The 23,406-nt window shown below is 29.1% G+C and overlaps 2 protein-coding genes across 2 annotated transcripts in view; one reads left to right on the forward strand and one right to left on the reverse strand.

Annotated features, from left to right (window-relative positions):
• Positions 1 to 698: 698 nt before the first annotated feature.
• LOC122507657 overlaps positions 699 to 23,406 on the forward strand; it is a 65,263-nt gene continuing 42,555 nt past the window's right edge. Inside the window, exons 1-9 of the mRNA XM_043620489.1 lie at positions 699 to 725; positions 1,671 to 1,697; positions 1,836 to 1,859; positions 2,278 to 2,304; positions 4,200 to 4,238; positions 4,390 to 4,413; positions 4,600 to 4,626; positions 4,723 to 4,749; positions 4,931 to 4,948. The gene's annotated coding sequence lies outside the window, so the exon portion shown is untranslated. The remainder of the gene's footprint in view (positions 726 to 1,670; positions 1,698 to 1,835; positions 1,860 to 2,277; positions 2,305 to 4,199; positions 4,239 to 4,389; positions 4,414 to 4,599; positions 4,627 to 4,722; positions 4,750 to 4,930; positions 4,949 to 23,406) is intronic.
• Positions 16,532 to 20,036, reverse strand: LOC122507655. The gene has a single exon (XM_043620479.1). The coding sequence runs from the start codon at positions 18,119 to 18,121 to the stop codon at positions 16,532 to 16,534; it is 1,590 nt and encodes a 529-aa protein (XP_043476414.1). The 5' UTR covers positions 18,122 to 20,036.

Here is a 23,406-nt window from a genome sequence, read left to right on the forward strand (position 1 = left end):
ACGGTCGTTAGCATCAGCAGATAGTTATAAAGCAGACATCAAACTCGTAATCGGCAATCCCAAAAACCCCCGAGTAATGATTTTCAAGTGAATTAAATGAATTCTTAACATTGGCGTCGGCTATATTGTATCCGCCATTTTGAAAAACTAATATTGTATTCGTAATCAGCGACTCCGAAAACCCCCGGGTTACGAGTTTTAAGCAAATTCAATTAAATTGTGAGTTTTGGTCGCTTTTGCCTACTTTCTCGCCCACTATGCAACATTAAAAAGTCTACATTAATTGACAATGGTGTCAGCACTCTCGCCATCACGAAATTCGTTGATAATATATAATGTGTAAAACTTTAACATTTTTCTTTAAAATATTTACTATAATTTCTAGAGATGACATCAACGATATATAAAGAGGGTGAAATTATAATTGATTGAATAGGTAAATTGTCTTAACTTGATGTCGAAAATGTCACAAAAATGAGAAATTATAATTTATCCAAGTATTATTTTTTATATTAATTTTCTTAAAAGTTTAAAAACTTTCATGAAAAGTTTTAAAACCTTAGTTATGTAGAATTACTATCTTTAGAAAAATCATAAAATTTTTCTATCTGCTTTTTTATGATAGCACGAGGCGATAGTTTCAAGAGTCATATGAAAGCATTATATACGAAAAGAGTTTTTCACATTCGACCATTAACAGGAAAGTGGACTGCAAGATTATTATGGTAAGAAAACTTATTTTAATATTATTTCATATATTCTAATGCAAAAGTATATAACTATAAAATTAAAATATTTTAAACAAAACATTTATTAAGTTTTTAAAAAATACTTTTTTTTATTTTTGATCAAATTTAAAACTCCGTTGCTTTTCACAATATAAATTTTTGAAGAAGGTATTATAATTGCATATATGGTATATAATTATGTTCTCTGCATAGCTACATCTATTAAGGATCATATGTTTTAAATAATTTCTAAAAAATGAGGTAAAATATGTCAATTTTAGTTTTCTAGAATTATATTTGTCTTGTGTGACATATTTTAATATTAAAAATATTTTCTAAATTTTCTTTCTTTTGAAAGCGCTACTGTTTTTAACTCTTAATTACTAATTTTCATGTTTTAATTTCTTATGTAGAAAAATATTCTTTCTAGGTTACATTAATTTTACATATTTGTTGTAAATCTGCCACGTCTAACATGACTCATTTTGTTGCCACGTATTGCGTGATGCTTGATGCCACGTAAGCATTACAGAAATGATAACACTTATCATTTTTATAGTGCTCGCCATTTTAAATATTTTTTAAACAGCTTTGTATCCATTTGGTAGAAAATCATTACAGAAAAATATTGAATGTTAAAATGAGGTAGAAACCTACAATACAAAGTTTCACTAGAAATAAATTCCGTTGATAACTGTAAATTGTAATAGATACACGTTTTCCATATCAGCAAAGGTTCTATTTAGAATAAGAAAGTTATCTAATATTCAATGTCTCATGCACTTTTTTAAATAAATGTACTGAAGAAAAACAACCATTTTATATACACAAATTTGACCTTTTTTAAAAGTTAATTACTATTTTTAATGTTTAGTATAAATAATTGTTTTACAAATTTAATATTTAACTTTTTAAACACTTGTCTAGCAAATATTGTTACAGGAAGTAAAGATGCCTCAAGTTTGTTTGGTACGTCATCTAACTTATTTAATTATTGAAAATCTTTGGCCTTATATATAATATGTCATTTTATTTTAAAATTTAACTTAACTACCCTAACAGTAAGTCGTAAATAAAAAATTTAATAATCACATTAACGAGTTACAGATTACATAAAGAACAATTGTCAAGGTAGGTTAGATTGAAATTTTTTATGAAATCTTATCTTCTTTCTGGAGCTAGTATAAAGTAATTATAAGCAAATAATTTTAAATATTCCAAAGGTTTAAAACGTCAAAACTAATGATTTAAAGAATAATATTTAAATAAATCATGTTAAACAAAAAGAAATATTAAATATTCATTCATGTAAAATTCCAAATGATTGTTTTTCCGACTATTAATGAAGATCTCTATTGGGCAACCTTTTCTAATCATTCGAAAATAAATTTTAAAATAATTATTTTTTTAATTTTATTATAGGAGTTAATGTCTCTATAAATTTGTCAGATATGTGTATATAATATAATATTATTTAAGGTTGAAATTATTTATTCTAAAATTAGAAAATAATTTTCTTGATCGCAAGAGTTACAAAATCTTGTTGCAGCTATAGAACCTACATTGTTTTCTCCAGGTGCGGTATGAAAGCTTTAAATATTGTTTTCTGTTATACATATTGAGGCTCTTTATACCGTAGAGAGCAAAGTATGGAAGGATAAAATTCCTCTTGAGAAACAGGAATAGTTAAATTTGCGCCTACGCTGCACTGTATTTCATTTTAACAATTCCTGTTTCTTGAGAAATAATTTACCCTTTCCTACTTTTTACCCTCTACGGTATGAACAATAATATTAATTACGTTAGTAAACACCCAACTTTACAATTCTACATTTATAAAAAATTACAACTATTCATTGCATATTATGCATGTTTGTAGTTCAGAAAAAAGATTCAGTTGTATCCAGATACTATTTTGACTTTTTTACTTGCGTTTAGACTATTTATACTTAAATATAAATTCTTCTTTTTAAATAATCTTAAAAGAAGGTCTGTCTGATAAAACCTGCATTACAAAATTTTACGATAAAGAATAATTTTCTTTACCCATCACAAAAATTTTCAATCTTGTTAGTGATACAAGATGATTGCGATGTAAATATAAATTACTTTCATAACTTTAAATTTTAAAAAATACAGATTTTTCATATCAGCAAAGGTTCCATTTTCTGGCTCTTCAGTAATAGTTAAAAAACAAATTATTAAGAAAGTTATCCAATATTCAATGTGTAATGCAGATTATTTTTAAAATAATTGTACTGAAGACTGACAACCATTTTATTGGCATAAATTTGTTCTCTTTTAAAGTTATTTACTATTTTTTATCTTCAGTGTAAACAATTTTTTTACAAAGGGCCTAGCGGAGTAAGCATGTAAAATCTGCCTCGCTCAAAAAAATTTGAAATTCTTGTTACACGTTGGCAGCATTAAGATACAATTTTTCACAAAATATTTTTTTCAAAAAATGCATTTTTGTAAGAGATGTGGAGGGGGAAAGGAAAATCAAAAATTTGTTTTTTCTCGAAAACCACTGGATCGATTTTAATGGAACTTACACGTGTTTTATAAATTAATAAAAGGAATATTAAAAAAATTTCAAAAAATTTATCCCACAAAAAACCAAATTTTTTTTTTGAATTTTCAAAAAAAAATTTTTTGGTCTTAATTTGAAGATACTACTTTGGAATTTTTACAGAAAATTATTCAAAATGTGTACTTTGAAGAAATATTTTTGTTAAATTTTTTAAATGGGTACCACATATTGAAAAAAATTAAAATCCTAGATGGCGCATCATTCCGGCTGAAGTATAATGTATCTAGTAACTGATTATTTTTAAATTTGCTTGAAATTTAGTAATTATGTGTTTCTGGGGTCACTCATTACGGATGTAAAGTTAGATCTTTCAAATTTAAAATCAGCGACCCCAAAACCTCCGTGTGACAAGTTTAAAGCGAATACAATGAATTTTTCAAAAAGTCGTCCGCTATATTGGATCCGTTATTTTGAATTTTGAAAATCTAACATTACATTCGTAATGAGTGATCCCAGAAACACATAATTACAAAGTTTCAAGCAAATTGAAAAATAATCAGTTACTGGATACATTGTGCTTCAACCGGAATGATGCACCACCTACGATTTTAATTTGTTTTACTATGTGGTACCCAATTAAAAAAAGTAACAAAAATATTTCTTAAAAGTATACATTTAGGAGAATTTTCTGTAAAAATTCTAAAGTAGTATCTTAACCATTTTAGTGGTTTTCCAGAAAAAACAAATTTTTTATTTTCTTTTCCCCCTCCATAACTCTTACAAAAAAGCATTTTTTGAAAAAGTATTTGGTGAAAAATTTTATTTTAATGCTGCCAACATGTAACAAGAATTTCAAACTTTTTTAAGCGGGGGCAGATTTTGCATGCTTACTCCGCTAGGCTCTTTAATATTAACATTTTTAAACTTTTGTCCATTAGATATTGTTACAGGAAGTGAAGACGACTCAAATATATTTGGTGCGTAATGTAAATTATTCAATTTTAAAAATATAATTTTGAAGTTAAAAATTATACGTTTCTGCATTTTAATATTTAAATTCGATCTAAAATTGAATTTTCTGTAATCCTAACAGTAAATTTTTTTTAAATTTTAATATTCATGTTGCAGATTACATTAAGGAAATTTGTCAAGGTAACTTATATCAAAATTTTGTTATCTATGCTTATTTTGTTTCTCGTACTACTATAAAATAATTATAAGCAAATAATTTTAAACGTCCGAAGGTTTACTTTTCCGGTCACTATTGAAGATCTTTATTGTGTAACCTTTTCTAATAATTCAGAAAAATGTTTTTAAATAATTCTAATTTGGTTGCAGGAACTGAATCCACAATAAATTTGTCAGGTCTCTATACAGAATATGATTTTAGCTTTAAAATTATTTTTTCGAAAATTAGAAAACAGTTTTCTTGATAGCAATCGATAAAAAATCTTGTTGCAGACATAGAACCTACTATATTTTTAGCAGGTATTGTATAAAAGATAAATATTGTTTAATTTTATATTGATAAAGATCCATTCCTCATTACAGATAATAGTAATAACTTTCAAAAATTATTTGCAATTGAACATTTTTGTTAAAAGGCACATTTTATACTTTTTAAAATTAATGCTTAAATTCTGTATATTGTGACTTCTTTTCACTACAGATGACCGGAGGACCGAGGGTATGTTAAATATCAATTATATTCATTTATAAGTGACTTCAGTCTTCTTTTTAATTATTTATAAAACTGATGTCATATTCGTAATCCGCGATCCCAAAACTTTTAGATATCAAGTTTGATAAAAAACATTAAAAATTTTTAACACTCTTGCCCAAAAAGTATAACAATTTTTAGAAGAATTTGAGGTACGCTTTATTTGGTAGTAATGAATTAATGAATATAAGTATTTGTAAATTCAAAGTACTTTATATTATAATTTAAATTTGATTTTCTACTTCAAAATTTTACAAATTTAAAAATGTTATTCTCATTTAAGATTTTTGCTTCAGTAACTACAATAGGGTAATTGCACCAGTTACCGAGGGTGCAGCAATTATCGAGGGTTTTAATTTTCTTAATCAGACAAATAATATAATAGTATAATATTATGTTGATTGAATTGATCACTCGGATGTGTTTAATAGTTTAAAATCAGAATTTATCGATCTCTCCGAGACAGATAGTGATTAAGGTTAATAAAGTTTTTATAGTTTATGCACTGCTGTTGCGCTCTGTCCGAAAAATAATATTCTTTCTTGTCATCTTTGAACAATGTTTTAATAAAGTCTGCAATAACTTTTAAAAAATACGTTAACCGCATTCGAATTATAGGTATTGCATTCAGAAATAATCACTAGACTTCTATGTGTTAATTCATTGTTTACTTCAAAATAAATGAAAACTGGTAAAATATTTGACTGGTTGTTATTCCAGTGAAACCCAGATATTGCATTCTGAATAACAAATTTGTAGTTTTCAGCAAAATCACAAACTACAAAAAATTCGTTAATTTCTAAAGATTCTTTTACACTCTTCATAAAGTTAGCTTGTGATTTTCGCACATAATTGATATCTTCGTTAGCATTTTCTTCAAAAATCAAAAAATTCAATAAATTCTGAAGTACACAAAGTAAACGTTTCGAGGCTTGTATAAGGTTTTTAAATCCATTGTTGATAATTTACATCTTCGTTATAATTTTCTTCAAAAATCGTCTTCAGCAGATTTTCAAGAACTTCTATTCCTTGACAACCTTCACATTTTTCAAAATAGCAGTTTGATAATGGATCCTCTCAAATAATGAATTTTATACACCATGTGGAAGGATTTCCGTATGTGATTTCCGGAAATTTTTTGACAGTTCTTCAGAAATACTTCTGAAATATTCTGAATAGTGTTACTGGAAAAATCAGTTTTTAGATTTTATTTAAATTTAATCTGTAAAATATTTTTTGTAATTTTACTAAATATTAATTTATTTTTTAGTTATCCCATGTAAAAAAAAGTTCTCGAAGGTAAAGAGTAAACAAATTTTTTTATGATTCGAAAGAGGTTTTTTTTGTCTAGTAAAAATTAAATTAAAAACATAATTAATAAAAGTATAAATCATTATTCAATGATTAGACTATTAAAAAAATTAAAATAATATTTTAAAAAAAATTTCTAAATATAAAAAATTTTTCTAAAAACAATTTTGTTTATTTACTCCTCTCTATGAGAAATTTAATTAACATATTTTTATTCTTCATTAATTCATCTTTAATTTAAAAAAATTTTTATGAAGACTCAACTGTGTCCGGAGATATTAAAGTTTTTGTAATTAAAGTATAGTTGCAACATCACTGCACTACGCAAATTATTGTGATGGTAGCTCTGCAAAAAGAATTTAAAAAAAATTTTTTTCCCAGGTTTTTTTGGACAAAAATTTTTACAATATTTTTTAAAAATTCATCTTATGATTACAAAATTTGATTTTATAGAATGGTTTAAAAAACTATTTTATTTCTTAAACCGAAGTACGCATATGCTAGAGTGACGTTACGCTCTCGGTTTTCCATTTTTTCATTATGTTCCACCAAATTTAAGAATCTAGAAAAATTATATGTTAAAGTAGATACTATTAGATATATTTTTGTCACGTTCCAAAAATGGTACCTCTAAAATTTTCAAAATTTCAAAAACTTTTTTTTCTGGGTTTTTTGGGCAAACATTTTTTGAGTATTTTTTATAATTCGTAATTTGATTCTACAAAAAAGCATATTTTTGTTATTAAAATCGGTTAAGCCGCTTTCGAGAAAAATCAATTTTTTAATTTTGCTTTCCCTTCCATAAGTCCTGTAAAAATGCACTTTTTCAAAAAATATTTGCAGGAAATTTTCATCGTATTAGTACCAACTTTTAGTAATAATTTAAACCTTTTTGGAGCAAAAGCAGATTTTTAATTTTATTCCGCTATACTCTTTATAGAAATTTTCACTGTAATTTATACAAATTTGTAAAGAAAGCAAATTGTTACGTCCTATGGACTAAACATAATTATTTTAAATTCAATTTATTAAATAAATGAATATTTAATAAATGGAATTATGTTAGTGATTAGAACCTAAGCTCTCGCTTAATAGTTCGGGACACTTTCGAGTTTTATTTTGTTTTGTTTTTGAAATGTTTAGGATTTTAATTTATAAAGGATGAATCCAAATCATCAAATACAGAAAAATAAGATGACAGGGTTCGATAACATAGGTAACAATTTCAGGAGTCACAATTAGTTTAAAAAGGTATTTAATTTTTATAATTCTCAGTTATAGAACCTGGATTTGGGAATTGGACAAGATTTGAGAAAGTTAAGAAGAGAAAGATGAATTTAATAAGAATATTTTGAATTTGTACTCACTTTTTATTTATTATTTATGAATAATATCGTTGTCCTCAAAAACGTGAAATAATTTGGAATTTTCGTAATATCGATTATTAATAATCGATTAATCGATTTAACTGTATCGATGTATCGATATATCGATTTATGATTTCGATATGTGATGAAATTATTTGAATTTGGTAATAGAATTAACACTTGTATATAACTTTTAAAATAGACTTGAACTTAAGTTGAATTTTAGTATTGAGAACTTGAGACTGAACACTGTATGAATGTTTAAGATTGAACTGAATACTTGGAATGATGTGACATCCTCTTGGGGATGCTGTTTTTAAAGGTTTGTCCCCACTAAGATTTTAGGGAGTTTCCAAATTCTGGGAAAATATTTTTAGAGGGATGGTAAAAGGGGATGGATAATTTGAGGATTGGTTTTCCGGAAGAAAATGGTAGAAAGAAAATGGAGAAAAGCGAGGAAAATTTGGGTCTGCCGTTTTAGGATTGGGTCTTCGAGACCCATCCCATTATTGTAGGTTGTGGCTTAAGGGGACGTACCCTAGGTCAGTGTCTATTTCTAGAGAGTAGGGATTTTATCTTTTGATTTTAAGTTAAGTAGGGATATTATTTCACGTTTTTGGATTTTTACAGAATGTTATTATAAATCTACTTAATAATAATTTTACATTAATTTTTATAGCGTAGTTTAATTGTTTATAATTTTTAAATGTATGTACCTTTTTGAATCATAATTTTATCGTAATTTTTAGGGTTATGTTCTAAAATTGTTGTTTAACAATTAATTGTTTATAATTTTACTGGTTGATTTTAATTATTTTACAATTTTTATTAATACAGATTGTTTAATGTTTATTAATTAACAATTATTAATTTTATTTAAAGTTTAATTGTTTCGTAGATATTTTTTTATTTATTTAGTTTCTATTATTTATTTATTCTAGGTATTATTTATATTGTTTATCAATATTAATTATTATTCTTGGTTGTTTTAATAATTATGAGTAATAATTAGTATTTATTGAATTTTAATTCTTAAGAATTTAATTATTTACTATATTATAACCTTTTTGGTTATTTTATTTAATAATAATAGAATGAATAGTAATTATTTTTGTAGTTTTCTATTTATTTACAATTCATTATTTTTAATTGGTTACTGGTTTTTCTATTATTTAGTTAAATTGATTATTTTTGTTGTTTTTCGTTTTTGACCAGAAATTAGGGTTAGAAATTACTTCAGGTGTATTTACTATAGTCTATATATATTGCTTAGGGTCGATGCGCAGGTTCTTTACCTAAGGTTTTGAATCTTATGATTTACGGTATCGTGGTACAAAGGGCATTGTATGAGAACTTTAAATACTGGAGAGAAAGTTATTTACAATTTTGGAGATATTGAATTCTGTATCTCTCTTAAGATTTATAATCTTGCAGATATTTACTGCACTTATTGTAATAGTTTTCGGAAAATATCAAGCTTTAACAGGATAAAAATTATCTAGTCAATATTTACTATGCTTTTTAAGTTTTATGATTTTAAAGGAATTTTCGAAAAAAATAAGATATAATTTTTATCCTTATTAAAATACTTGGTGTTTTCCTCTTTTAAGATAAAAATATTCTTGATAATTTTTAATATTTAAAAATATTTCGTGTTCATGTGTTGTGTCTGTTTTTCTTTTATTGCTCTCAGCTGTGTTCCCAAAAAGGTCGTTTTTTAGTCATCCGGTCAGAGGTTATATTTCAATTTATGGTTTCCTTTACATTTGGAAACACTTTTGATTTTTGTTCGAGAAAGCATTTTCTTTTAGCAAGGTTAGAATGGACCGTTAAAAAAAAAGGAAATGTGAAACTGACCTTTTTACGGTGTCATCTGTGAGCAATAAAATTAGGAGAGAACAAGTTTTTTAGAAAAGAGATTACTTAGAACTTTCCTAGTCTGTTTAATGTTTTCATGTGAGGTCCTTTTTGGTTAATTTGTACATGTGTTTTAAAGTGTGGGAAAATTTTAGGTTAAAAATATACAGGATATAACACCCCCATCGTAAAATGGTTAGTTGAGGATGTAAGACGAAAATAACCATAAATGGTTTTACAAATGTTGATGATGTCCTTGGTTGAAGAGATGTTGATCGATGAATTTTGATTGGAGTCTCCTTGATGTTGATGTGTAGAGAGGTGGATTATGATTTTTAAGGACCTATCATACGGCTTATAGTTACTAGAGATTAGGCACATATTAAGATTGTAGATGGAAGAAGTGTTTTTGTGCTATAGTACTGTGTAGTTCTTGTTTGGATGGATTTGTGGATGCTTGATTGTTTATGTTGTTTACAGGTGCTGATGGTTGTTCCAACGTTTCTTTTCCTTGTTCGATGTCGTCCTGTTGATTTGTCTTATTTTCTTTAGTATGTGCTAAGTGGAGTAGAAAATGAGATACTGAACTCCAAAAGGCTCCAAGTAGATGAATTGACCACCCGTACACCGAGTGTAGAGCATATCCTTGTAAAATGACGTCCGCCGTCATTTTAATAAAATGGCATATAGTGAGGAATGCGATGAATCCAGCGCTTATAGTTCCAAAAGTAAGGAATCTTTCCCACATCTTGGACCACGTTGATTCGATGAGTTTATCGACTGCATCTCCGCTGAAGTACTTGATTAGACTTCCTTCGTTGTTGATTGTTTGATATCCTTGGACTTCTCTGGCTATGCTGTTTAAAACTCCGGTTCTTTCCATAGGGAACATAATTCTTTCTTTTAGACCATCTATTTCTTGTTGTGTATAGATTCCGTTTTCAGCGAGATGTCCTGGGTTTTGGTAATGGAAATTGTGTTTTGTGTAGGGTTGGATAATATTGGGGGCGTTGGTTTGTGTTGGTAATGGGAGGATTTTGATCCATTCTCCATCGATATAATACGAAGCAGGTAAAAGTCTGTTGCATTTAATTTCTGTTCCGGTTTCCTTGATAACGCGGGTTCTTGGTACTAAGAAATGGGTTTTGTTTTGTCTGGTTACTTGTAGTTCGTTGTAGCATGCGTCTCCATGTTCCAATTTTACTTCAACTGGCACACATTTAATAATATGCACCACTTCTCCAGCAGCTACGGCCATATATCCAGGTCCTTGCATTAAATCATAGGCGAATTCATCTGGTGACTTTACAGCAATCGATAATGAGTTCTTCAAAGTTTGGCGTTCAATTTGACATTTCTGGATCATGATATCGCGATACAATTGTTTTATTTGTGATCTGATGTGTTTTTCGACGTAAATGAATTTAGAGTTTATGTAAGTGAATATATCGAGTTTTGACATTGAAATTTTTGTGTGTGTAGCGAAAGAGTTTCCTTTATAAGTTTCAAAGATTACAATTTTCGGATGTTCTGTTCTAATGATATTGTATCCGCATAACAAATATTCTCCTTTAGTAGCAAAAGCAAATGTAGATTCGGCAGCATTTAAAGAATAGATTGTTTGATCAAAAGCTGTTTCGTTATCGGTAAATTTATTAGCAAATCCTTCATGCAAAATACTATATCTGTCGAATTTACATTTGTCAATTGGAACTGGATCCCAAAAAGAGTTTCCGCCTACTGGATCTACACAACTACCTTCATTTAAACGGCAAGTTGCACCTGAGTGTAATTTCACTAAATTATCGTCGAGATTTACAGTTCCAGTTTGTTCGGTTAAGGTTATCCTAGCTAAGCCTTGTACTAATACATCTTCCCAATCACCGTAAGGGTCAGAATATGATGCTCCGTCGCATTTTCTACTATCGGTTACTTCGCCAGCAAAAGTTACAGAGTGTGTCGATGTTGTATTAATCTTTAATCCCCTAATTTCATGGTCGTCAGTTATTTTGAGGTAACCTGTTCTATGCAATTTACGGCATGCTTCCTCACTAATTTCCTGTACGAATTCGTTTTCTGCATTTTGTACCGGAGATATGTGAGAAAACATCCCACAACTAAATATAGTTCTATGGATCACTACCTTACATTGTATGACTTTGACGTCATTAAAATTATCGATTTGTAGCAATTGTACATATCTCTGCTCTATACTTACATTGTTTATGGGAATATTACATTCCCCGACTTCCCTTAAAGATAGGGTAGTAATATTTAAATTACCAGACCCGCAATCGTACCCGATAAGTGCGTTAGTTGACGAAATCAAAATAGCGAGAATTACCGAAATCATTCTGTAACAAAAACTTGTTGTCGTTTTATTTTCATGTAAGCAAAATTAATTTCGTTTAATCACTCTCGTCTCTCTGTGTCCTTTTGTTAATTTTGTTTTCTGAATGAATATGGGAAATACGAAGTCTATTTGCGTGGACTACTTTATGGTTTTTTCCCATTTGAATTTTGATATTATTTTTGTTTAAAATTTCAATTATTTTAAAAGGACCAGAATAATGGTCACCTAATTTACCGGGGATTGGTCCTGATTGTAAAAACACGTAATCTCCTAATTTGAAATTTACGGGGTTAATTTGTTTGTCATAATAGTTTTTCGATTTTTCTTTAGATTCGGTTTGATTTTTGTATACTAACTTTTGTATGCCATTTAATCTGGTCACTAGTTCCGAAACACATCCTTTAAAGGTAGGAAGCAAATCTCCTTCTCGTAAGGGATCGCTTGATGGGAGTCTTGCTAATCGCCCAAATATAACCTCATAAGGGGTGTGTTTAGTAGTCTCATGAACGCTAGTGTTATAGCTTAACATTGCTATATCAATCCATTCGTCCCATTCATTGTCTGCATCAGTGTACTGTTTTAAGAATTCAGCTAATGAATGGTGAGATCTTTCTAGTGAACCATTAGATTGGGGGTGAAAAGCCGTGGTGCGAATTCTCTTTATTCTGAATCTTTTTGATACTCTGACCATCAATTCACTAAGAAAATTCCTACCTTGGTCTGTTAGGACAGTTTTGGGAGAACCGAAAACGCATATAAATTTTTTAATAAAAGCGTCGGCTATAGTACTTGATAGTGTGTTGGATAAAGGTACGGCTAAACAAAATTTAGAGAAAAGGTCTTGAATTGTAAGGATATATTCGTTCCCGTTTCGTGTTTTCTTTATGGGTCCTACTATATCCATGGCTATTTTTTCTAAAGCAACACCTGGGGTATCTGTAATTACCATGGGTTGTTTAGTTTTTAAACGTACTAGCTTTTTCAATTGGCACTCTAAGCATTGTTGTATTCGTCTAATTACGTCGTCTTTTAGTCTTTCCCAGAAATATTGTTGTTTGATTCTATTGTAGGTTTTGCTAACGCCTTTATGACCTCCAATAGGGCATTTATGAAATTCGTCAAAGATATCGTTTCTTTTTTCCAAAGGGACATATCTGACGGTGCCATAACAAACCAGAATAGTAATATTTGATCCCTGAAAAGTCAATTTAATTAAATTCTGTATTTCTTCCCAATCCAAATTTTCAATTTTTTCACTTTTAGCAATTGAAAATTCGTTTTGGTTTATTTCTTCGAGATGTTTTTTCAATTTTTTTAACAATTTAAGAATTGAATCTTTTATTTGAGATAGAGATTGAGGATTATCATCTTTTAAACACATTGCAAATAAATGTCTATTGTTTTTCCTTTTAATTGTGTTAATTTCACCTATTGTGAAATTACCTTTATTTGAAATTTTGTTGTGTTCAATTAATTTTTCGGCACCAAAATCACAAGGAGAACCTTTAGTGGTTACAAAATACGCGATGTTATCTTTCCTATATTGAATAGGTTCCCTAGTTTTTATTAGATTAGTTTTCCTAACTTCAAAATCTAGGTTTTGAGAATCTTCAGAAGAAATTGAACTAGAGTCCCCTGAATTAGTATCCGAGTCGTGGCGTAAATATCTTCTTTTTCTAGCGTTTTTTCTTGGATTGGGAAAAATGATATCCCGTGACGTGATGTCTTTTTCTTCGACAATAATCTTTTTTGGGCGTCCTCTTTTTTTCATTACTTTAATTTTCGAAGTTTGTGGGGGTTTGTTTTTAGGGAATAAATCTTCTTCAAAATCGTCTGAAGAGTCTTCCCGGAGTTTGGGTTCAGGGCTCTTGAGGGGTACTGGATCTGCAGTAGATTCCTCTTTAGAATCTTCGTTTTCTTCGTAATTGGGTAAGGGGATTCTTAAATTCCGTTTGGGAAACCTTCGAAAAGTACGATCTTCTAAGGTTGCATCTAAGACAGGGATCTCGTCTTTTTGAGATTCGTTACAATTTGTTAATGAAGATTTGGGTTTAGACGCGAGATCAATTACAGGATTAGAAGCTTTATTCGGAATTGGTGAAGAAGGTTTAGGTACGGGGATTTGGGGATGTTGAACATCGCGAGATTCTAATTCTTCTAATTTCTTTTGGGCTCTTGTTAAAACATTAATTAGTGCTTCTTCTATAGGATTTCTAGAGAGAGCATCTGCATTGGTGTTAGTTTTTCCTGATCTATGAATAATAGTGTATTCATATTCAGAGAGTTTAAAACGCCATTTTTGGATTCGCGTATTTAAGGTAGCGGTTTTAAACCAAACTAGTGGTTGATGATCTGTGTAGATTGTAATTTTCCTACCATACACGTACGACCTAAATGCTTCAACGGAATCGATTACAGCTTTGGCCTCTTTTTCATATACTTCATAATTAATTTCTGGGCCTCGTAAAACTCGGGAAAAATACGCAATTGGTTTATCTTTTCCAATTTCTCCCTGAGACAATATTCCTCCTATCGCGTAACCTGATGCGTCCGTAGTTACGTTATAGGGTTTATCTAAATCAGGAAATTGAAGTAAAGGGGCATTACATAAAAGACTCTTGAGTGTAACGAAAGATTCATTAGCTTTATCATTCCATTCAAAAGTTATATCTTTTTGTAATAATTTTGTGAGTGGTTTTGCGATTTTCGCGAAATCTTTTATGAATCTTCGATAATAACCTGCTAGTCCTAAAAATTCGCGAATGTTTTTAATATTCTTAGGATTAGGGAATTTCTGGACAGCTTCGATTTTCTTAGGGTCAACTTTTAGTCCTTTTTCGCTAAGAACGTGCCCTAAGTAAGAAACTTCTTGCTTCAAAAATTCACATTTATCGACTTGCAATTTTAGACCTGCATCATTTAACCTTTCTATTAGAAGATTTTATTTGTAATCATGTTCTTCTATGCTGTTTGCATAGATTACTATGTCATCCAAATAAACAAAGAGAATTTCACCTTGTAAACCTTTTAAAACTTGATCCATAAGTCGCTGAAATGTAGCGGGTGCAGTTTTAAGGCCGAAAGGCATACGGGTGAATTCGTAATGACCAAATGGTGTACTAAAGGCTGTTTTATGGGCATCCCTAGGATCCATTTTAATTTGAAGAAAGCCTTTAGCCAAATCTAAAACCGAGTAGTATTTAGCGCCGCCTACTTGGTCAAAAATTTCTGTGATATTAGGTAATGGATATGCGTCTCCTAGAGTTTTTTCATTAAGAGCGCGAAAATCTAACACTACTCTCCATTTAATATTCCCTTCTGAGTCAGGTTTTTTCTGTACAATCCATAATGGTGTACTGTACTGAGAATTGGAAGGTTTAATAATTCCTGCATCTAATAGTTCCTGCACTTGTTTTAGAATTTCTTTTTTCATTGAATGGGGGAATCTGTACTGTTTTGAATATACAGGAATATCATCTGTAGTAGGGATTCTATGCATAACTTTATCCGTACCAGTGAGTTCATCTCCAGGAAGGAAGAAATGATGCCTATATTGTCTAACTAATTGCAAAACATGAGCTTTTTCTTCTGGATTTAAATGATCTAAGCGCAAATAATCTTTTATATCAATTGATTCCGAGTTAAGTGAAGGTTCTTCGTCAAGAGTGAATTTATCTAATTCTGGTGAGTAATCTTCATCACACAGGTTAATGTTCAAGTCATTTTTCATTTCCATATTAGAAATAAGAAAGACGTGTTTTTCTGCTAAACTTTTAATTTCATCTTCCTGGCAATTCTCATGGTATAAAGGATTTTGAACTTCAGAATTAGGAATTTCATTGATTTGTCTATTGATGGAATTTTTGATCTTATATTCTATACAATATTTCATATTGTCTACAATAAATATTGAGTTTTCAAAGTCAATTATCGCTTTGCTTTCCTGAAAATATCTTGATCCTAATATGGCTTCACAAGGTAATGCAATTTCATCATCTATTATTTGAAATTCTGATTCTGCTCCGAAAATGCACAAATCTAAACTGCCTAGTGTTTTTATTGTGTCTGGACCTATACCTTTTAAAATTTGTTTCTTATTAGAATCGTATCTATCACCTGGGAACAACAATTTTTCTTTCATTAAATTTACTTCTGATCCGGTATCAATCAAAAAGGAAGTACTAATGTTACTAATCATGTGTTGTATGGTTAGCACAGGTAGCCTACCTATAATACTACTTTGTTCAGTGTAGCATACGTCTGACATTTTTTTTAAATTAGTTAAACCCATTCGTTTCATTTGAATTCTAGTATTTTCGATTTCTAATTTCTGAGTTTTAAAATTTAATTTACTTTTTGTTTGAAAGAAAAATTGAGTTCCCAGTATTCCATCATAAGGAATTGGAATTGAGTCAGAAATTACTAAAAATTCTACTAATTGATCCGCTATTTTTAATTTAAATGAACCAATTGAGTCTGAAGAATCACCTCCTATACCACTAATCTTGTACACATCTTTGTAATTAATTTTTCCTTCTGTTGGTACTGCACCTTCTTTTATTAAATTTACTTTTGCTCCCGTATCTAATAATAAATTTACGGGTTTTGAAAAACTACTTATTGTCATGGTGATATAAGGACTGAATTTAAGTGATTCTTCAGTTACGGTATTAACTCTGACGCAAGATCCTGGGTTTCTGTTACATTGACTGAGCGATTTTGATTTTGAAAAGTCCCCTGATTCACGCCCTGACGATGGGGACTCTGATCGTTTCCCTGATCTCTAAGTCTGTTCTGATAAATACGTGACCTACATTCTTCTATTTGATGCCCTTGCTTGTGACAAAATTTACATTCATTATCGCTATTTTTAGGTAGACTTCTACAACTAGCTGCTGTATGGCCGATTCTATTACAAATTTGACATTTAAATTGGGTTCTAGACTCGATTTGTTTGTTATTTGGATTCTGTTCATTAGGTCTTTTGTAAAGTGGGTTTTGATAACATGTTCTTGCATTATGCCCTAATTTATCGCAGATTTGGCATTTTTCCGGACCGTTGGCTCTACAAAACTTTGCATCGTGTCCACTCTTATTACAAATTGGACACGTTTTGATTTTATAGCATTGTAATGCAGAATGTCCTTTACGATTACAAACTTGACAAAAAACTGTAGCATTTTCAAAGTTAGTGTTCATGGGTTGTGGTGGATTGTGTTCTTCAGCTTGAAAGATTTCCCTCCTTTTTTGATTTTTTGTTTCCGAACTACCTAGTCTTTTTTCTCTTTGAGCTAGAATTTTCTTTTCGACTCTTATAGCTTCCCTAATTAGGTTATTTATGTTTGCTTGATTAGTCATTTTTTGTTCTATCTCAGGCAAAAGGCCTTCTTTAAAACATTCAATAATATCATTTTGAGTTTCGGTTTTAAACGCTTCCGTAACTACAGCATTGGTCATTATTCTTTGTGCATCTAAAATTCTCGTTCCTATATCCCGAATCCTATTTGCAAAAGTTAAAACATTTTCATTCTCTTTTTGAAATTCGTTACCTAATTCGCCATATAGTTGTTTGACCGTTTTAGTAGTCGCGTAAATATCCCTGAGGAAGTTACTAAATTCTTCCGTGTTTCCAAATGTTTGCCCACTTATAGCTTTCCTAGCTTCTCCGTAAACTTTTGTTCTGATCAACCTAGTGAGATTTTCCTCTGCTGCCTCACCTACCATAGCTTTAGCTTCTAAGCATCCTCGAATAAATTCATTAACGGAAATGTTTGTACCGTCAAATTCTGGCACTGCCTTAAGGGCATCTGTCAAACTGACAGTTTGATTAAGTTGTAAAGCCATGTTTACTGGTTGAAGTTCAACGTTATTTAAATTTATATTAGGTTCAAGATTATTTAAATTTGGATTTAAAAAATTGTTTCCTAATAAAACTTGATTAAGATTTTCTGAATCTAAAGAAATTATAGTGTTATCGTCTGTATCGTTTGAGTAGTCTAAAATTGTAGGCTTCGGTGTAGAAGTGTACAATTGTATATTTGTATTTAGTGGTGTATCTGTTTTTGGTATGTGTTCAATTGTAGTTTCGTCGTATATGTCAGAATCAATAGAAAGATCTAAAAGGGGCTTTACAATACTCGTAGGCGAACGTGATACTATTTGTGATCTACCGAAAGGATTAAACTGTTCAATTTCTTCCGATAATTTTGGGTCGTCTTTTGCTCCTTGTCGAGTAATTCTTTTATCACTCATTAATAATAAAAAAAAATTTTATATATTTTTCTCTACAAAGGATAGGAATGAGAAAAAAAAAGAATTTTGTTTAGTTATTTTTCGTTTTTATTATTATTAGATTTTCTTTTGGGAATTTTATAATTTTTCCTCCAATCTTCCAAACAATTCACGCACTGATTAGGTATTAACATATGTTTACAAAGGTTTTTGCGCATTAAGGCTATCTTAGTGTCTAAACTAAGACTTTTATACACGCTTGGATGGATTGTTATTGAAAAATTTTCTTTTTCCTCTGAAAAGGAAGGAATTGATTTCACTTCTTCATCTTTAGGAAGAGGTGGAAGTGGTATTGGTTCTACTTCTTTGGGTAGGGGTGGAAATATTGAAGGTTCCTCTTCAATAATACTCAATTTCTGGTTAAGAGCGTCTCGCTCTCTTCTTAATCTCCTAAATTCATGTATTGGTAGCCAAGATTCTCCATTTGCTGCTTTAACCTTGGCTAGCCTCCTATTAATGGCTTTCCTTTGTTTTCCAGTTAACTTTTTTGGTGCCGTAAAATATTCAGACACTAAAAAAAAATATATAGGAATCGATTACTATTCTGTTAAGTCAATAATTTCTGGGATCGCAAAATTACGCACTAGACCCTCCTCGGCAAGAGCTCGAGTTCTTAACAATATTGCTTCCTCAATTGTTAGATCTATTTCAACAAGGTTTTGGGGTTGTACCTGCTCGATTTGGATAGGAACCCGTACTGTTGGTTTAACAATTGCAGTAGGAACAATTTTGATGGGTCTTTTGACCAAATTATGATACATCCAAGAACTGCTTTTAATAGTTATGAATTTTTTATTTCCTCTTTTCCTTTTATTAGAGGAATTTTCTTTTAAAGGAGGATTGTTTTCCATAAGGATATTTTCTGATTCTTCAAAAATAGATATATTCTATTCGAGAAACTAGAAATTTTTCAATTAATTTTAATTTTATAGAAAATTAAAATTAATTATCCTTTTAATTAAAATAATTAAAATATTCAATGCTGCAGTGACACGCATGCGCTAATGCAGCTATTGTGTACCTGCGCGTATGAACAGTAAAATTTGGGTCAAAATTTTAATATTTTGAAACAAATTTTTCTTCTTTTATTTATTTTGGAATAAAGAAGTGATGGATTTTTAAAATCTTATAATAATTCTATTTTTATAAGATTGTTTAGTTGGAGCTGAATAAGGAGATGGGATATTTTCAATAATTCCCTTTTTTATGATTTTTTCAATATTTTGTTCGATTATAAATTTTTTCATTTTCACAAGTATAAAAGAAAATGAGAAGATAAAAATTTCTATAAACTTTTATAAATTTTAAAATATTTTCTTTTACAAGATTCTAGGTGATAATTTAATTCCTTAACGCGTACTTCATGTAATCCTGTATGAGGACAGATAATTTTCTCTTCTGATTCAGGATAATTGTTCCTTCTGCACTTGATTAAGTGACCAACGATTTTTTCTGGTCTCAATCTATGAGATGGATCATAGGGACACGTGATTAGATTTACTTGAACTGGTACATAACTCATTTCAAGAAGAAAAAAAAAATTTTAAATTCATTTATTTTATATTCAATCGAGCAAAAGCGACGTCCAAATCATTTATTAATTCTTCCTTATTTTCTGCTGTAGTAGCAGGTACTAATTTCCGGACAATATTAATCAACTCTCGATTAACAGAGGTTAACAAAATTAAAGCTTTCTTCATTTTCACTGATTCATCGCATAAATAAGCAGTGGTTTCCCAATGGTCTTTATCGATGTCCGAGTTAATTTCTACCGTCTCTTCAATTTTATTAACCCTATTGCAGAGTTTAACTATGATATCGTCTTTGGGTATAAGCATTATAAAAAGGAAAAATGACAGGCATCAATTTAAATAATTTTAATTTAAATAAAAAAATTGAACATTATTAAAAACAGAAGTCTTTTAATAATCTTGGAATCTTTGTTCCGTAAATAAAAATTTCTTTTAAAAATATTATTAAAATCTTAGTTTTAATAATCTTGGAATCTTTGTTCCGTAAATAAAAAATTTCTTTTAAAAATATTATTAAAATCTTAGTTTTAATAATCTTGGAATCTTTGTTCCGTAAATAAAAATTTCTTTTAAAAATATTATTAAAATCTTAGTTTTAATAATCTTGGAATCTTTGTTCCGTAAATAAAAAATTTCTTTTAAAAATATTATTAAAATCTTAGTTTTAATAATCTTGGAATCTTTGTTCCGTAAATAAAAATTTCTTTTAAAAATATTATTAAAAAAAAATCTCTGTTTTTAACAATCTTGGAATTTTTGTTTAATTCCGTAAAAAAAAATTTAGATGGTTAATTTTGTGAAGGCAAAGTCAAGCTCATCTATAATCGTTCTCTTGCCAGGGATGGTCGAATAAGAAACCAAACGTCTAACTGTGTTGTTCAATAACCTATTTTCCTCAGCAAGTGCTTTCAATTGTTTCTTTAAATATTCAATTTCTTGGGTATCTTTGTTAATAAATGTCCACATAAATTTATTATCGTCCAATAATAATTCAATTTGATTGTTTTCGCTAGTCATTTTGAAATAAAAAAAAATAAATTTTTCTTTTTAGAAATAAAGAAAAATAGAAAATAAATTTGTTTTAAAACAAGAAAATAAATTTAAAACCAATTTTTAGAAAGAATCGTCGTAGAATCTCCATTCAAATTTTGAATCTATTAATTGAACATGGAATTACTAAGAACCAATTCAAAGTTTCAAAAAAAATATTAAAAATCGCGAAGGACTTCGCATTTCACGTGATAACGCATGGATTTATCAGTTAAAAGAACGGGTACTAATTCGCGATAGTCCCCGTTATACTTGGCTCGTGGATAGCGAAGTAGAAACAGACGGTACTCTGTCTGACCAGGCGCGCGGTAGTGGGGAGCGTCTGACTATACACGGCAGTATAAAATTTTGAACACGTGATATCTTCACGTGTTGAGCGGCAAAATTTGAAATTTCTTAAATTCTTGTTTGATATATAAAAAGGAAATTTGTTATTTTTATTAATTAAAAATATTATTTATATATAAGAAATTATTTTTCTGAACTATTCAACATTTATTATTCAAAAAAAAAAGAGTGAAAGTCTTTGGGCGGACTAACTGCTATAAGAGTGAGAGAGAACGCACGAAGGTTTAAAAGGGAACGACTACGTGTACGTAATGTGCGTAACTACGCTTGCTGCGTTTAGTGACAATAAGAATAAAATTCTAAATTTTATTAATCTTTTTCAAAAAAAAAAAGTTTAATGAAAATTGTTAATAATAAAGAAAATTATTTAATTTTTAAAGAAAATTTCTAAATTTTTATAAAAAAAAATTTTAAAATACGACCTTTTATATGGACATGAGAACGACAGTGATAAAACGAAAGACATATATTTTAGAAAACATTTTAGATAATATAGTAAAAATAGAAGAAAAGAAGAAAATTCAACAAAATTAAACTCGAATTATCCCTCCGGGGCCTCCAAAAATTAAGTATGTTACGTCCTATGGACTAAACATAATTATTTTAAATTCAATTTATTAAATAAATGAATATTTAATAAATGGAATTATGTTAGTGATTAGAACCTAAGCTCTCGCTTAATAGTTCGGGACACTTTCGAGTTTTATTTTGTTTTGTTTTTGAAATGTTTAGGATTTTAATTTATAAAGGATGAATCCAAATCATCAAATACAGAAAAATAAGATGACAGGGTTCGATAACATAGGTAACAATTTCAGGAGTCACAATTAGTTTAAAAAGGTATTTAATTTTTATAATTCTCAGTTATAGAACCTGGATTTGGGAATTGGACAAGATTTGAGAAAGTTAAGAAGAGAAAGATGAATTTAATAAGAATATTTTGAATTTGTACTCACTTTTTATTTATTATTTATGAATAATATCGTTGTCCTCAAAAACGTGAAATAATTTGGAATTTTCGTAATATCGATTATTAATAATCGATTAATCGATTTAACTGTATCGATGTATCGATATATCGATTTATGATTTTGATATGTGATGAAATTATTTGAATTTGGTAATAGAATTAACACTTGTATATAACTTTTAAAATAGACTTGAACTTAAGTTGAATTTTAGTATTGAGAACTTGAGACTGAACACTGTATGAATGTTTAAGATTGAACTGAATACTTGGAATGATGTGACATCCTCTTGGGGATGCTGTTTTTAAAGGTTTGTCCCCACTAAGATTTTAGGGAGTTTCCAAATTCTGGGAAAATATTTTTAGAGGGATGGTAAAAGGGGATGGATAATTTGAGGATTGGTTTTCCGGAAGAAAATGGTAGAAAGAAAATGGAGAAAAGCGAGGAAAATTTGGGTCTGCCGTTTTAGGATTGGGTCTTCGAGACCCATCCCATTATTGTAGGTTGTGGCTTAAGGGGACGTACCCTAGGTCAGTGTCTATTTCTAGAGAGTAGGGATTTTATCTTTTGATTTTAAGTTAAGTAGGGATATTATTTCACGTTTTTGGATTTTTACAGAATGTTATTATAAATCTACTTAATAATAATTTTACATTAATTTTTATAGCGTAGTTTAATTGTTTATAATTTTTAAATGTATGTACCTTTTTGAATCATAATTTTATCGTAATTTTTAGGGTTATGTTCTAAAATTGTTGTTTAACAATTAATTGTTTATAATTTTACTGGTTGATTTTAATTATTTTACAATTTTTATTAATACAGATTGTTTAATGTTTATTAATTAACAATTATTAATTTTATTTAAAGTTTAATTGTTTCGTAGATATTTTTTTATTTATTTAGTTTCTATTATTTATTTATTCTAGGTATTATTTATATTGTTTATCAATATTAATTATTATTCTTGGTTGTTTTAATAATTATGAGTAATAATTAGTATTTATTGAATTTTAATTCTTAAGAATTTAATTATTTACTATATTATAACCTTTTTGGTTATTTTATTTAATAATAATAGAATGAATAGTAATTATTTTTGTAGTTTTCTATTTATTTACAATTCATTATTTTTAATTGGTTACTGGTTTTTCTATTATTTAGTTAAATTGATTATTTTTGTTGTTTTTCGTTTTTGACCAGAAATTAGGGTTAGAAATTACTTCAGGTGTATTTACTATAGTCTATATATATTGCTTAGGGTCGATGCGCAGGTTCTTTACCTAAGGTTTTGAATCTTATGATTTACGGTATCGTGGTACAAAGGGCATTGTATGAGAACTTTAAA

Source organism: Leptopilina heterotoma, unplaced genomic scaffold, assembly GCF_015476425.1.
Source record: "Leptopilina heterotoma isolate Lh14 unplaced genomic scaffold, ASM1547642v1 Lhet_509, whole genome shotgun sequence".
In the NCBI taxonomy this organism is placed as follows: domain Eukaryota; kingdom Metazoa; phylum Arthropoda; class Insecta; order Hymenoptera; family Figitidae; genus Leptopilina; species Leptopilina heterotoma.